The 14,800-nt window shown below is 35.1% G+C and overlaps 2 protein-coding genes across 2 annotated transcripts; both read left to right on the plus strand.

Annotated features, from left to right (window-relative positions):
- The first annotated feature begins 268 nt into the window (after window positions 1-268).
- Window positions 269-1,899, plus strand: LOC131424516 (ATPase family AAA domain-containing protein 5-like). Its single transcript, XM_058582416.1, has one exon. It carries the CDS (start codon window positions 850-852, stop codon window positions 1,897-1,899), a length of 1,050 nt encoding a protein of 349 aa, XP_058438399.1. The 5' UTR covers window positions 269-849.
- LOC124098766 (ATPase family AAA domain-containing protein 5-like) lies at window positions 1,861-6,051 on the plus strand. The gene is given in 1 exon segment (XM_046453714.2): window positions 1,861-6,051. A coding segment is annotated over 1 exon segment (2,889 nt). The 5' UTR covers window positions 1,861-2,770; the 3' UTR covers window positions 5,660-6,051.
- Window positions 6,052-14,800: the final 8,749 nt, after the last annotated feature.

A 14,800-nucleotide genomic window follows, 5' to 3' on the forward strand; every position in this document is an offset into this window, starting at 1 on the left:
TGGGCTCATTATAACCTTGGCTCAACTTACTTGGCCATGCAAGAAGCGACGAAAAGATGATGACCGATCTTCCTGTAAAACAATTACAAAATATTTATCACCGATAGGGAAGACTGGAGACAGAGTTTTCTCTCCACCAAAATCTAGTAATATTATGGATTATTTTAGAAAGACTTCACCCACAAATGAGAAGACACACTCAGTGAAAGAGTGTAAGATAAAGTCATCTGCACCATTGCACGTTGACAATAACAAAGATTGTAAAAAATCTTTGGACATATTCTCAAATACAGTATTTAAGAAGAAAGTAAAGAGGGTTAATTTATCTCAACAGCTAAATAATATAAAAACTGAGAATGAATCTCCAATTGAAATTAACAGTGATGATAGCAAAGAAGACTGTAGTTTAAATAATGATTTTGTGGAAAATAGTGCTTCTGTTTTACTTTACAATAGACATGTGGAGGTTCTTGTAGAAAGTATTCATGATGTTGAAAGACAGTCAAATGCTATGACTTTCAAGAAAAATTCTAAGAAAGTGAATCCTAAACAAAGGATGACAAAAGGTGATTGTAAAAGGTTAGGAAAAAGGAAATACAGAGATGTAATAGATCTATCTGAAAGTTTACCCTTGGCAGAAGAACTAAATCTGCTTCAAAATAGTGATAAGACAGCAAAGAGATAGTATCTTCCCTAACTAATGAAATTGAGAGTACTACAAATGATGCAAACTCTAGTGATCATGTTACTGAAACAGCCCATTTAAATGATTGTACGATAACTGTCTCATATGAAGAATTTTTAAAAAGTCACAAGGAAAATAAAGTGGAACAGATACCAGACTCAACAATGTCAATTTGTTTACCTTCTGAAACTGTTGAGGAAATAGGCACAAGTGGTTATATAAGTGAATCAGAAAACTGTGAGATATCTCAGCTGATGCACTTTAAGACAGTTACTGTCCTTGCACAAGTTCACCCCATTCCTCCAAAAAGGACAAAGAAAATACCCCCAATTTTCTTGAAACAAAAGAAATTTGAGATGGAAAATAGTCTTTCTGATCCTGAGAATGAACAGACAATTCAGAAAAGAAAATCTAATGTTGTTATACAGGAGGAAGAATTAGAATTGGCTGTGTTGGAAGCTGGAAGTTCTGAAGCTGTGAAACCAAAGTGTACCCTAGAAGAAAGGCAGCAGTTTATGAAAGCATTTAGGCAGCCAGCATCAGATGCAATTAAAAATGGTGTCAAAAAGTCTTCAGATAAGCAGAAAGACCTCAATGAAAAATATTTAAATGAAGAAGGACGAGATAATAATTCTAAGAAAATCATGGAAAATCTTAATATTCAAATGGTTTCAAATGGTAGTTCACAGTCACACGCTGATAGAAGAAGTTTTCCTACGGAGAAAAGTAAAATGCTAAAGAAAAAGAATAAGGAAACATTAGATACTGGGGCTACTACAGGTGAAAACCAAAAAGAAAATAATCAAAAGAAAGAAACAATTCTTTCCTTAAGAAGTAAACAAAATCAGAATAGACTTAGAATGAGTTTGAGACACAAGAAATCAGAAATTTTCAAAAGCACTACATTACTTAACAGTGAAAATCTTGTTTGTGAAGGTATAGCAAATGGTGACCCTCTAATGATTTCTTCTCTGTGTGACAAGAATAAATCATCAAGGAAAACCAGCACATCAATTAAAGAAAAGATTATATATCCTAAGGCTGAACCTGAAGACAGATTGGTAAATGTTTCCACACCTAAATCATCCAGACGATCTATAAGAAATAGCAGCACACCTACTACCATTAGAGGTCCTGATTATGAAGATGTACAAGACAATAGTCGAGTACAAGTTTTCTACTCCCAAAACAGCCAGTGTATCAGAAAAGCATAGCCTATACACAGCAGAATTACTAACAGTACCCTCTGATTCAGAGAGCCCTATTAGAATGAAATTTACCAGAATTAGTACTCCCAAAAAAACTAAGAAAAAATATAATAAAAAGTCTAAGAAATCAGAGGCAACTGGTAGAGATTTTACTTCTCAAAATAGAAAGGCAAGCAAAACTCAAAAAAATATATCAAAAGCAAAACAATTGATCGAAAAAGCAAAAGCTTTACACATCTGTAGGTCAAAGGCTACTGAAGAAACAGTGATACCTTTAAGGCGTTCCTCTAGACATCAGAGGCTTCCTGAAGGAGAGAAACCACCAAAAACAGAAGATGTTATAATAATAGATTCAAGTCCTACTTCTTTAAAGACATCAGAGAAAAATCAGAAGAAACTTCAGTGTTTGAACGATGTGCTAGGAAAAAAGCTTGACAAGTCTCCTAAAAATGTACCTGGAAAAATGAAAGTTGCCCCTTTATTTATTGCCAGAAAGGTTCCCAAAACAGCTGATCCTGACGTTGGTTTGGAAGAGAGCAGTCAAGATACATCTGAGAAATCTCAGGACTGTGATGTACAATTTAAAGCAAAGCGTGATTTTCTAATGAGTGGTTTGCCAGATTTGTTGAAATGACAAATTGCAAAGAAAGCTGCTGTTCTGGATGTGTACAATTCATTGAGTACCAGTTTCCAGAAAATTGTTCATATACAACAAAAAGATGATGGGTGTTGGTTATGGAATTTGAAACTACCTTCTTGTCCTCTGTTAACTACATTTAAGGAGTCTAATACTAAAGTAATAGATCTCTCAAAATGTGTTATTGCTCTTGGTGAATTTTCAACATTGAATTCAAATTCAAAAAGTAATTCTGCTGTCATGCTTATAAGGACAAGGAAGAATTTTACTAAAGAAGTAAGAAATCTTTTGCTAGAAGAAATTAGGTGGTCAAATCCTGAATTTTCTGTGGGAAAATATTTTCCCTTGCTTCTAAAAAAACAAATTGAGCACCAGGCACTTTCTGAGTATCATGGTAAACAAGAAAATCCACAAGTAGAGCTTGATAACAATCAAAAAGAAAGCAAAAGGAAACGAGTGGAAATAGAAAATCAGAAGTCAAAAAGAAAGAAACCAAATGAATATTCAGTAAGTCCAGTAAAGATAAATGGGAAGCCAGAAGAACTTGACAAAAGAAACAACTCTTTTGAGAAAAAGCTAGGTTCTTCCAAAGGTATATTTTCTAAAATGTCTCGGAAGAAACAAACTGCTTTGAGTACACCACGTAAAGTGAAAACAGGAGCAGTAGAAGATAATGATATTCTGATCATAGATGGTGACAGAGAGTTTCCAGCAGAAATATCTTCCATTTCTGATTCTGGAACTGAAGACATGCTTTGGACAGAAAAGTATCAACCTCAAAATGCCAGTGAACTCATAGGCAATGAGTTAGCTATAAAAAAGTTACATAGTTGGTTGAAAGACTGGAAGAGAAGAGCTGAACTGGAAGAAAGACAGAATTTGAAGGGAAAAAGAGAGGAGAAACAGGAAGATTTGTCAGATAGCAAAGACTTTAAAGGCAGTTCAGATGATGAGGAAGAGAGTTGTCTTTGCAATACTGTTCTTATAACAGGGCCAACAGGAGTGGGAAAAACTGCTGCAGTGTATGCTTGTGCTCAGGAGCTTGGATTCAAGATATTTGAAGTAAATGCCTCTTCCCAGCGCAGTGGTAGACAGATTCTGTCTCAGCTGAAGGAAGCTACTCAGTCCCATCAAGTAGACAAGCAAGGTGTAAACTCACAAAAACCCTGCTTTTTTAATAGCTACAACATAGGCAAGTCACCAGAAAAATTAAACTCTCCTAAGAAAGTTGTTACTTCACCAAGGAAACTTCCTCCATCATCACCAAAAAGTAATGGGCAGAAGCGAGGAATTACCCCTAAAACTTTGGCAAATTACTTTAAAGTATCTTCCAAGTCCAAAAATAATGAAGAAATAGGAGAACTTCTGGAAAGTAATAAAGGAATTAAAAATTCTTTGGAACAGAAGCAAATTACTCAGACTAAATCTGCAAGTGTACATAATTCAAACGTCAAAGAATTTGGAGCTGAAGAACCCAACAGGAAAAATGCAATATCTCTTATTCTTTTTGAGGAGGTTGATGTCGTTTTTGATGAAGATTCTGGTTTTTTGAATGCAATCAAAACATTCATGGCAACAATGAAATGACCTGTAATCCTTACTACAAGTGATCCAACATTTAGTTTACTGTTTGATGGCTGCTTTGAAGAAATCAATTTCCGTACTCCTTCTCTGCTAAATGTTGCCACCTACCTACAAATGATATGTTTAACTGAAAATTTCAGAACTGATGTAAAAGACTTTGTAACCTTGTTAACTGCAAATGGCTGTGATATCAGAAAAAGTATCCTTTACCTACAATTTTGGATTAGAAGTGGAGGTGGATTTTTAGAAGAAAGGCCATTATCTCATTGTCGAGGAAGTAGCAGAAATGAACAACTACCTTGCTCTGAAGATGGCCCTGCTTCCAAAAATAACACTAGAAATACCAAAAGCAATCATGTGGACCTTCCCAAATGTGACACTGGCTGTGTTGAGACCTTGTTTGGACTCAAGAACATTTTTTCCCCATCTGAAGACTTATTTTCATTTTTAAAGCACAAAATCACTACAAAGGAAGAATGGCATAAACTCATCCAGCTTCTTACAGAATTCCACATGCAGGATGTAGATTTTTTATATAGCAATCTTGAGTTTATTCTACCATTACCAGTTGATATCATTCCAGAATCAAAAACCATTTGTGGCTTATCAATAAATGTGGATGCCAGTGCAGCAATGAGCATGAAGTGTCTTGCTAGGAAATGTACTGAAGGAGAGCGGCCATTGAATAAGTCACAGAAAAAGAAACATAAGAAAAAGATAGTGACACTAGATGATAGTGATTTATTTGACAATGACTTGGACTTTTCTGAATTTATTAACCTATCACCTGCATCTTCCTCAAATTTAGAAGAAAACAAGACCAGAGACAGCAGTTCAGGGACAAAGAACCTGAACAATAGTTTAGAGTCTAGCATTGAATCTATTCCTCATCCTCCTAAAACACCAGCGGGGAAAAAAAGTTCTGTCCTTGTCTCTCATTGTTTAAATTCTCTCACTGAGTTTATGGATAACATGTCCTTCCTGGATGCCCTTTTAACTGATATAAAGGAACAGAAGGAACTTGGGAAAAATGACTTTCGTTGGACAGATGGAATGGTTAAAAGTGGACTTTGTGATGAGTTTAGTCTTGAGAGTAATGATGGATGGACTTCTCAAAGCTCTAGAGAACTAAAGGCAACTGCAGAAGCTCTTACCTTTACTAAATGTTCTTCTACTATTTCAAAAGCATTGGAATCCTCCTTGAATTCTTGCAAGAAATTAGGAAGAGATCCAACCAAGGATCTTACTTTTAGTGTTTCACAAAAGCACAATAATGTATGCTTTAGTCAGTCAGCAACTGATTTAGACAGTGCTTGGAAGAGGATATCAGTCATTAAAAGTGTGTTTTCTAGTCGATCTCTTCTGAACCTGGGTAATAGACAAGCTAGTGTAATTGAATACCTGCCAGTTCTCCGCAACATCTGTAGGATTGAGAAGCTGAAAGAACAAGGAAAAAGTAAAAGAAGGTTTCTGCACTATTTTGAAGGAATTCATCTTGACATTCCAAAAGAGACTGTGAATACTTTGGCAGCTGAATTCCCTTAATATTCTCCATTAATAATGTCTTGTACAGATTATGTGGTCCTTTAGATGCATTTTTGTATTATGTTGATTTTCATGGAAGAGTTTATTTCTCTTAACGTACATTTAAAACAGACTATTTGTATTTTTTTATTGTGCAAATATTTAAAGTGAAAAAGTTGGATTATAAATTGTATATATGATCATAGTTTTTTTCTGCATTTTTGTATAATCTAGTTTTGCTTTGTTGATGTTGTTTTGTATGTGACTGAGCTGTTTATTGGAAGTAGAGTTCACTAAGACATTTCTCAAGATGTTTCAATACAAAACTAATCTATCATCTTTCCCTTTCCTGTTACCTGTAATCCATCCCTTTACAAGTGTCAGTGTTCTGTCAAGTTGTAAATATGAAGCACCTAAATGGTAATCTTTTCAAAATAAGTTTACACAATACAGAACATAAAATTTAAAAAAAAGAAAAAATATAAATAAATTCCACAATGATGTCGACCCATTATAATGAAATTCATAATTAGAATAATTATGAATTATCTTTGAAATGGACACAATATCTTTATTTATTTTATTTATTTACTTATTTATTTTTTTTGGTGCTGAGGATCAAATCCAGTTTTTTACATGTGTGAGGCAAGCACTTTACCAATGAGCTACAGCCCCAGCCCCAGCCCCAAATAATTATGAATCATAAATAGGAATATCTATGCATGTATAATTTTAGCAAAATGGAATTATATGTCATGTATAATTAAGAACAACTAAAATAAAATAAATTAAAAAATAGTGAATAGGAACATAGAACCAAATTGATAGCATGATAGCCTGATAATGAAATGCCTTTAGGTTCATTCCAGAATTTTATGAATCTCTCCCCAAGTGGAGTCTTCAAAAGGTGTTCAGGCCTAAAAAAATAGGTAGGAGTTCAGGATGCTGTAAAGAGTAGTGGAAGGGACTGCACCCCTACTGCATTGATATGCAGGTGAAGGGATCCAAGGGAGCAGGTAATCTCAAGGCACCCCATGTTTAACTAGGGCAGAGAGGAGCAGAGTGCCTGGTTATATATTTATTTATTGGCACATATATGGAGTTATTTATATAATTGAAAAATCTGGAATTAATTTTCCTGGATTCACAATGAAACCAAATATTAATTTTATCCTTGAAGAGAGAGACTGTTCACCCTCCCTTAACAATAAGTCTTGTCTATATTATGTGATTTTTTTGTCCCCTAATATTTTGAGAGCAAGATACAGAGCTCTATTTATTTTTTTAAAGAGAGAGAGAAAAAAAAATAATATTTATTCATTATTATTCTTATTATTATTTTTAGGTTTTTTCGGTGGATACAACATCTTTCTTTGTATGGGGTGCTGAGGATCGAACCTGGGCCTCAGGCATACCAGGCAAGCTTGCTACCGCTTGAGCCATATCCCCAGCCCCAGAGCTCTCTTTTGAATCAGATCTGCTCTGTTTGCATCAAAACAAGCAGGCAGAGGTGAACAGTTAGTAATTTTGTTTCTTTTTCTTTGTAAAATGCAGAGTGTCCAGCTGCAAATATGGATGCACCCCTGGACAGTGCCTTTTTGACTTTTGTAGGAAGGCATGTGAGCACCCAGGTCCCAGGATCCAGGAGAGTGGTGGGAGCCAGAGAGAATGCCCAGGTTTGAATTGGTCTGTGCAAAGCTGCCATCAAGTGGCCACCACAAGTATTTCTCTCAAAAAATGGCTCACCAGTGAGCAAGGCAGTCCAGGGACAGTGGGGGTTTATAGGTGTCTGTGCTCTCTGATGTCTCTTCTGTGCTGATCTTCTTATTTTGCCTCCAGATTAAACTCAATTAGAGAAAAATCAGGCTCTAATATTGCCATCCAGGTCCAACTCTACTTCAGAGTACCTGCCGAGCCTACTGGAAGCCTTCACCAAAGTGTGCACATGTAATTGTCAGTGTTTATTGTGGACTGATTTTTTTTTTCCTGTTGCTACTGTTTTTGTTTGAGCTACCTGCCGCAGGTAGCCCATGTATCAGTCAACTCCACTCACCTTCAAGTTCTTTTACAAGATGGATTGACATCTTCCCAAGAGACTAAAAGGCCACATCCGTTTGTGTATTTTTACACAGATAAAAAGATGAAAATTCAGCACTCTAAAGAATATATTGTGGTAGTCTTATTAAAGGAAGTGACAAAGGTAATGAAACTTAGAAGAATCAACCTCAATTTCTCAGCATTAGAACCAAAGAGAACTTATAACTCTAGTAACCAGGCATACACATTCCAGAGAGGTTGCATTATTCAGCTCATTTAAATGGAGATGCACAAGCTAAAAATATGTTTCCATGATGTATGCAAACCTTCCAGGATTTTAGGCACAAAAATGTCCAGAGCACATTTACATGTTGTCTTAGCCTTCACACCAGGACCTATGACTACTTATCAGAAGGTATTTACAGGTAAAAGGGAACAGTCCAGAGAAGAAAAATCTAGGCAAGTCCTCATCTGGGATTATATCTGAAAAGTCTTTAGACCTTCCCCTTCTCTCTGTGTGTTTGGGCGAGGGCAATAATTTTGGGGCACCTGCAATGGCAGAATTTTGCTATATCAGGACATGGGTGGTAGAGTGGATATTTAAGTATTGGATTCTAGTTTTTCTACTGAAATAATTATCCAAAGACCTGATTTTGTAATCCAATGTATGAAGGCCTATGCATACATTCATCTATTTCTAATCTGTGTATAAAAATTTTCAGTGGGAGTGTCACCTGTTAAAACAGCCATGATGGTTAGTGTTAATTGTTTTCCTTGTAAGATAAACTGTTGCAGAGCGTATTGTAGACCACCGAAAAAGCTACTTTTTAGTTCTGTCTCCTGTGGAAACAGCAAGTGCATCACAAAACCCATGATGATATCTTGGTCTGAAGTTAGCTGAGCCTTCTGTAGAATTGTCTCCACAGGACAAAACTGGAGATGGCCAGAATATGCCAGAACAAATACTCAAGATGGGGAATCCCCTGAACTCTGAGAAGTTTACCACTTGAATGACATACATGCCCATTCAAAAATAATCTGGACTCTATTATTACCCTGATAACATAACAGGTGTATATCTTCAGATTACATACGTGGAGAAATAACAGAAAAGTCATTTTCACATCATTGTCAGTGTTTGTTGGGCACTGGATATTTCTTATGTGATTTTACTGTTTTTGTTTTAACTACCTGCCCCAGGTAGCCCATGTACCAGTAAACTCCAATGGCCTTCTAGTCCATTTACAGAACTTATATACAAACATCCTCACCAGAAAAGTTTTGACACAAAAAGAAGTGAGAGTTACACAAACAAAGGAGGTAAAATAGTATATGTATTTTATTATTGTGCCATACCACAAATCTCTATATCCCCATCAGGTAAGAAGCTCTGTTTTTGCATACCTTAAGAATATTCTAGTAATAAATGTCTTTTCTTGCAGCAGGTCAGTTTTTCAAAGCTGTTGGAAGGTGATGGGATCCAATTGTACATTCATTCAGCCAAGAGGCAGAGAAAGTGTATGTGTTTCCAAATGGGCTGCATTAGTTTCACAGGGCTGTTGTAAGACAATGCATAGATGGGGTTACACAGACATTTATTTGTCCTAATTCTAGAATTTGTATATCAAGGTAATTGCTGGAATGATTTCTTTTGATGCCTACCCTTTATCATGTCGATTGCCATCTTCTTTCTCCATATTTGCATGACATTTTCCTGGGCTTCTCTGTGTCCATAGAATGTAAGTTGCTCTAAACATTAAAGCTTCAGACACAACTGATTGTACTTTCTGGGACCACTTCCATATTAAGTGACCAAATTAAGGCCACCAATGATTTGAAAAGAATATTCTCACTTAAGAGTCCTAACTCAGTCCTTAATAAAGAGTTGTTTTGAGAATAGCTTGGTTATTTTTCAGCCAGTATCCATGTAATATTATTCTTCAGTATGTTGCATACCCTGAACCTAAAGAACCCTTGCCCTCTCTGTGCAGCCCATTGTTCTGTTCTTCGATGGACGTTTAGGTGTCACTGTTATCCCTGAATTGTTTCTACCTTATAGTACTGACTCGACCAGGCCCTTTGTTTATTTGTTGTGGGCTTTCCCTCCTCTTTTTATTGGCCTGTGTTGGATATTACTTTCTCTAATAATAAAAGAGTAATCACTGCTTACTTCTCTTTATTCTTTTATCTTATCATGACAGTTTTATTTACTTTTGTCTAATAAGTGGCAATCTATTACAGAATCATCACTTTGTGATTAGTTAAGCATTATTTCAAAGTGTTCTTGCCTATATCACATTCAAAATATTTGTATAATGCTAGGCAGGTTTTCTTTATTTGGTGGTATAAGTGGTTAACAAGAATATTTGGTATATATTTTAAAAGTATTTAATCTAAAGACAATGTTCTGAATATCAAGGTTTCAAGGATGATAATTTCCAAAAGAATCCTGAAATGATGTAAGCTTAGGATAAAATGTATTTATGCTGCCAACTGGCTGCACTTATATAAAGATTTATGAAGAATTTTTATGTAAATGTAAAAAGATGCTTTTGCTTTGTTTTGTTGTTAAAAAGAGATATCTGTAAAACAATTTACTGAAAAGATTTTAATTGAAATTATAAAAGTATTTGTGGCAAAAACTTTTTTTCTCCCTGAATTGATCACCCATGGACCATCCTCTTTAAGCCCAATTTTGTCATTTGTCCATCTAGGCCTACAAAAACACTGTTTTAATGTGAACTATTTTTAAACATATTTAGCATGATTCCTACATTTGTTATTGAAAGAGGAATACAAACCTGAAATACACGTAAAAGTCATATTTAAAAATTCTAAAATTACTAATGGCCTTAGAAAATTCGACAACTGCTATCCCTTTGTCTTTGTTTTATGAAAAGTAATTTAGATATTCACTTTATATTGATTTCAATCATAACAGATGCTTTTCAAATTGGGGTGAAACAAAAAAAAGAAAGATCAATAACTCATTGTGTTAGGAAATTGTTAGGCTGAGCAAATGACAGTGCAGAGTTTTATACAACTCTTCTGGAATACCACTCAGAGTTTTATATAAATGTTTCAGACATTCACAGTGTTGAACACAGTATGATGGATGAAGGTGGGAGAAGTGCTAGAGAGAAATTTGTAGTAGGGATGGGGAGGGAGATCAAATTAAGCTTCTTCTTAATTATTATCAATTACAACATAATTTATGAAGAAATAATTATTTTAACTTGATAGCAAATAAATATGTATAAATTTATTAACTTGTGGTCTAGCTTCATTTATAAGATAATGTTTATTCAAGAAGTGTGAAAAGGTATAACATGAAATGATATTTAGTTTCATGAGTTTTTTTTTTCTTTTCTTTTTAATTTGCAGATTCACTCCAAAGAGTACTTAATTTCTAATGATCTAATGAAGTAAAAATTCTTTTAGGGCTTCAGCTTAGTGTACCTTCAAACAAATGGTAGAATATTGTGGTGGTAGTCCTTTTTGTTTAAAGAGATGAAATGAGACTGATTATGTATATTACATATTTGCAAAGCCTTTTAGGTTTAGGTTTGTATTTTCAATCTCATAATTGTCTCATATTAATAAGTACCTCTGTGAAACAAGGTTTTTTTTTTTTTTTTTTTTGATTTTTCTTTTTTTTTTTTGTACTGGAGATTGAACTTAAACTCAGGGAAACTCAATCACTGAGTTATAGTCATTGCACCCCAACCCCCTTTTTTGTATTTTATTTAATGATAGGGTATGACTGAGTTGCTCAGTTCCTTGCCACTACTGAGGCTGACTTTGAACTCGTTATCCTCCCAAACCACTGGGACTACTGGCATATGCCACCATGCCTAGCTGTGTAAGACATTATAAATCAGTATGTTCATGACTTTGTTTACATGTTTATATATCATTCAAAGATGTATAGCTTTCCATTTCTAACGAAATTTCACTTTTTATTGAAGATGGAAAGACAGTCCTGCATTGCTCCTGGCCAAGTGGTTGTCAGGCAAAAGTCAGATGGCATCAGAGAGGTTCTGCACCACCAGAGGTGCTTTTTAGCACAGAACATGTTGGGAACCACTCTGAACAGTACACAAATTTAAGCTCTGAGTAAAGGGTACTGAACAGTTTTTGCACCCCACAGTACATTGAACTTTTAACCCCACTCAGATAATAAGGTCTTTCTCTTGTTTTGGGCATCACCCAGTGGGGTTGAGTTACACTCTCCTGTTCCTTAGTAATCCTACACCTTTGCTCTTTTGGGGATAGACTGTTCCATGGAACTCCCTTTGTGTGTCCCCTATTTAAGAACAAATCATTCCAGTGGCTCTCTCTCTCTTTCCATGGATACCTAAGGCTGGAGAGCCATTTTGGAGTTTGAAAAGGTAATTCTGTGTTTGTGTACTTCTTTCACCATTTTTTTAGTTTTTGAAGTAGTCAGAGTTGTGAACCCAACATATGTCAACACCTCTGTTGGATGGCGATAGGAACATGTAGTTGGAAGCCTCCTAAATATTGAAACATTCCATCAGATTTAAACTTCTTTAGTCAGTTCCCAGACACAACAGAAGTGAGAGAATTTTGTCCAGAGAGAGGAACCTCTTTTCCCCTCCCACTATTTGTTAGCAATGTCTCATGTTGACCTTTTGGGCTTACAGGTTATTTTTTATTTCTTTTTCAGTTTGAAGAGAAACAGTAAGTCTTATTCTCCAACTTGAAAAATTAGTTAAATAGCCTATTAAAATGTATAATATATATTATATATTAAAAGTATATAATAGCGGCTATTATATATTGAGGACTTCTTGAAACATATCTTATTTTACTTTCAACATTGGCTTCTGAGGCAAGTATAATTAGTTTCCCTCAAACCCTCAGAACTGCAGATTAGAGCTGCTGACTTACCCAAGGGCACAACTAATGAGCTAGGATTTCAACCCAGTCCTACAAATCATGCTCTCTTCTGCATCAGCCTAATTCTTCTTTTCACTTTACTTGCTGAACTTTCTTCATGCTCTTGATCATTTATTCCATAAATTGTTTGTCTTTTTCTTCATTCATGTAGAAGACTGGCTTTCAATTTCAAACAAATTTCCACTTTTGACAAAAAATGGAAAGGCATTTTTTTTCTGATGATATCTGGATAATTGGAGGCAAAAATCAGATGGCTTCAGATGTGTTCTGCACTAACAGAGGTACCTTTAAAATCTGAAACATTTGGCCCAAAATTTATTGTGCACATTGAAACATTGAACTTCTTGTTATGTAGGTTATTTAGGTTAATCTCAATTTGTGTAGCAGTGTCAGTTATTGCTGTAATTCAAACCTAGAATCAATAGTATTTCCTTCTGGATATGGTAATGGCAACCAGCCATAAATAACTCTTAGGATTTCTGGCCTGATCCACCAATAGGATAGATCTTTTTCTGAAATAGACAATTTTTTTGGAGAAGTAAGTTTGTATATATGTGTGTGGGGGTTGATGCTGGTGTCTGAAGTTTATTTTGGACATGTAAAATTTGAGAGGTATATTGCTTAGCGAAAAAGAACCAATGAATAGAGAGTTGTATGTATTGGACCCAAGGTCATCAATGATATCTAGGTTAAATCTGGCATGTTAATGACATTTAAAGCTTTTTGCAAACTTGTAAAACATGTGAGGCAGTAGGTCCAGCCCAGGGGCTCCCATTGCATCAGGGATGCTCTTATCTGGAAATCAGAGGGTTGATTTTTGTTATCTTTTGTAAAATTACATTTTTTGGAGTATATAGGGAATCATAGAACTGAACACTAGGAGAGAACTTAGCAGTTGCAAGGGTTGCTCTGTGGTTAAGGAAGCAATAAACAGTAAAATGGTTTCCCAAAGACATCAAGCACCTAATTACAGAAACTTGTGAACATGTTACGTTATATGACAGAAAAAAAATTAAAGTTGAAGAAACAGTGAAGAACTGACAAAGATGGGAAGAAGTGACCAGTGGAAAAAAATGTAGCCTTCTAGCTAATACAGTAATATATAGTATGTCTACCCTATGTCAGACACATACATAAATGCTGGCATCTTTTTGCATTTGCATGCTGTTTATAGGCTTTAGCCCTAAGAGTCATGTTCCAATGTACGTTACCTATACATTTCAGAAGCAAAGGTCTAATTCTTCCAAGTTTCCTCTGCTCACTCTGGGAAAAAAAAAACCTAAGCATTTCTTTTGTAGTGCCTGTAGGAGAGGTAGTAACTTGATCCTCATACACATCTTGTAACAGTTCTCTTTTGCATTCTTGGGCTCTTACACTATCATTGTCCTAAGATTATGGTTTTCATGAAAACTTTGAGATAAGAGAAAAAACTTTCATTCTTTTAAAAAAATTCTGGTTATTTTATATTGAAATAACTGTTTAAATCTGTAGGTCTTGTATATTCAAATAGTTTTTCATTGTTTTCCCCTCCCATCTCTCATGGTACTAAGAATTGAATCCAGGGCATTCTACATCTACATCCCTGATCCTTTTTCATTTTGAGACAGAGTCTTGCTAAGTTGATGAAGCTGGCGTCAATTTTGTGATCCTCCTTCCTTAGTCTCCTGAGGCACTGGGTTTACAAATGTGTGACACCACACCTGGCCCAGATAGTTTTCTAATATTTCCTAGCCCCCAACCCTAGGTTTTAACACTCTAAAACCTCTTTCTTTTTATAACTATATTTGACCTGCTGGTATGTATAGCAGATATAAAGTCCTGGTGCAGCTAAATGAATGATAGGATCTAATGGATAGTTAGGTACTGTCTGTAAACTTCATCAGATCGAGGAAAATATCAGACTAACAAACCTCAAGAAATAAAGCTGTTGGAGCAGAAAAATATCCTGGATGAACAAACGATATTTAGAAAAGTTGAGAATAAGTTGCATTTAGAATTTTGAATAGGTAATCATGGGTTTCATTTTTCTGAGAATATTAAAAAAATGCATGTTTATTTCCTTGATTTACTGAGTTCCAAATAGCTAATTTTCTATCTTTGCATATCAGTGATGAGTATAGCTTTGTTTTATACACACAGTCTTATTTTAAAATAAAATTCTTCTGTGTGTTCTTTTATTTTTCCATTTTCTTCTCTTTCTCTATT

The sequence above is a fragment of the Marmota monax genome, unplaced genomic scaffold (genome assembly GCF_021218885.2).
Source record: "Marmota monax isolate L192 unplaced genomic scaffold, Marmota_monax_Labrador192_F-V1.1 WCK01_AAM20220418_F8-fsc00148, whole genome shotgun sequence".
Lineage (NCBI taxonomy): Eukaryota > Metazoa > Chordata > Mammalia > Rodentia > Sciuridae > Marmota > Marmota monax.

Coding starts and splice junctions, on each gene's coding strand:
- LOC131424516 (XM_058582416.1), top strand. CDS start 850: ATGTCAATTTGTTTACCTTCTGAAACTGTTGAGGAAATAGGCACAAGT.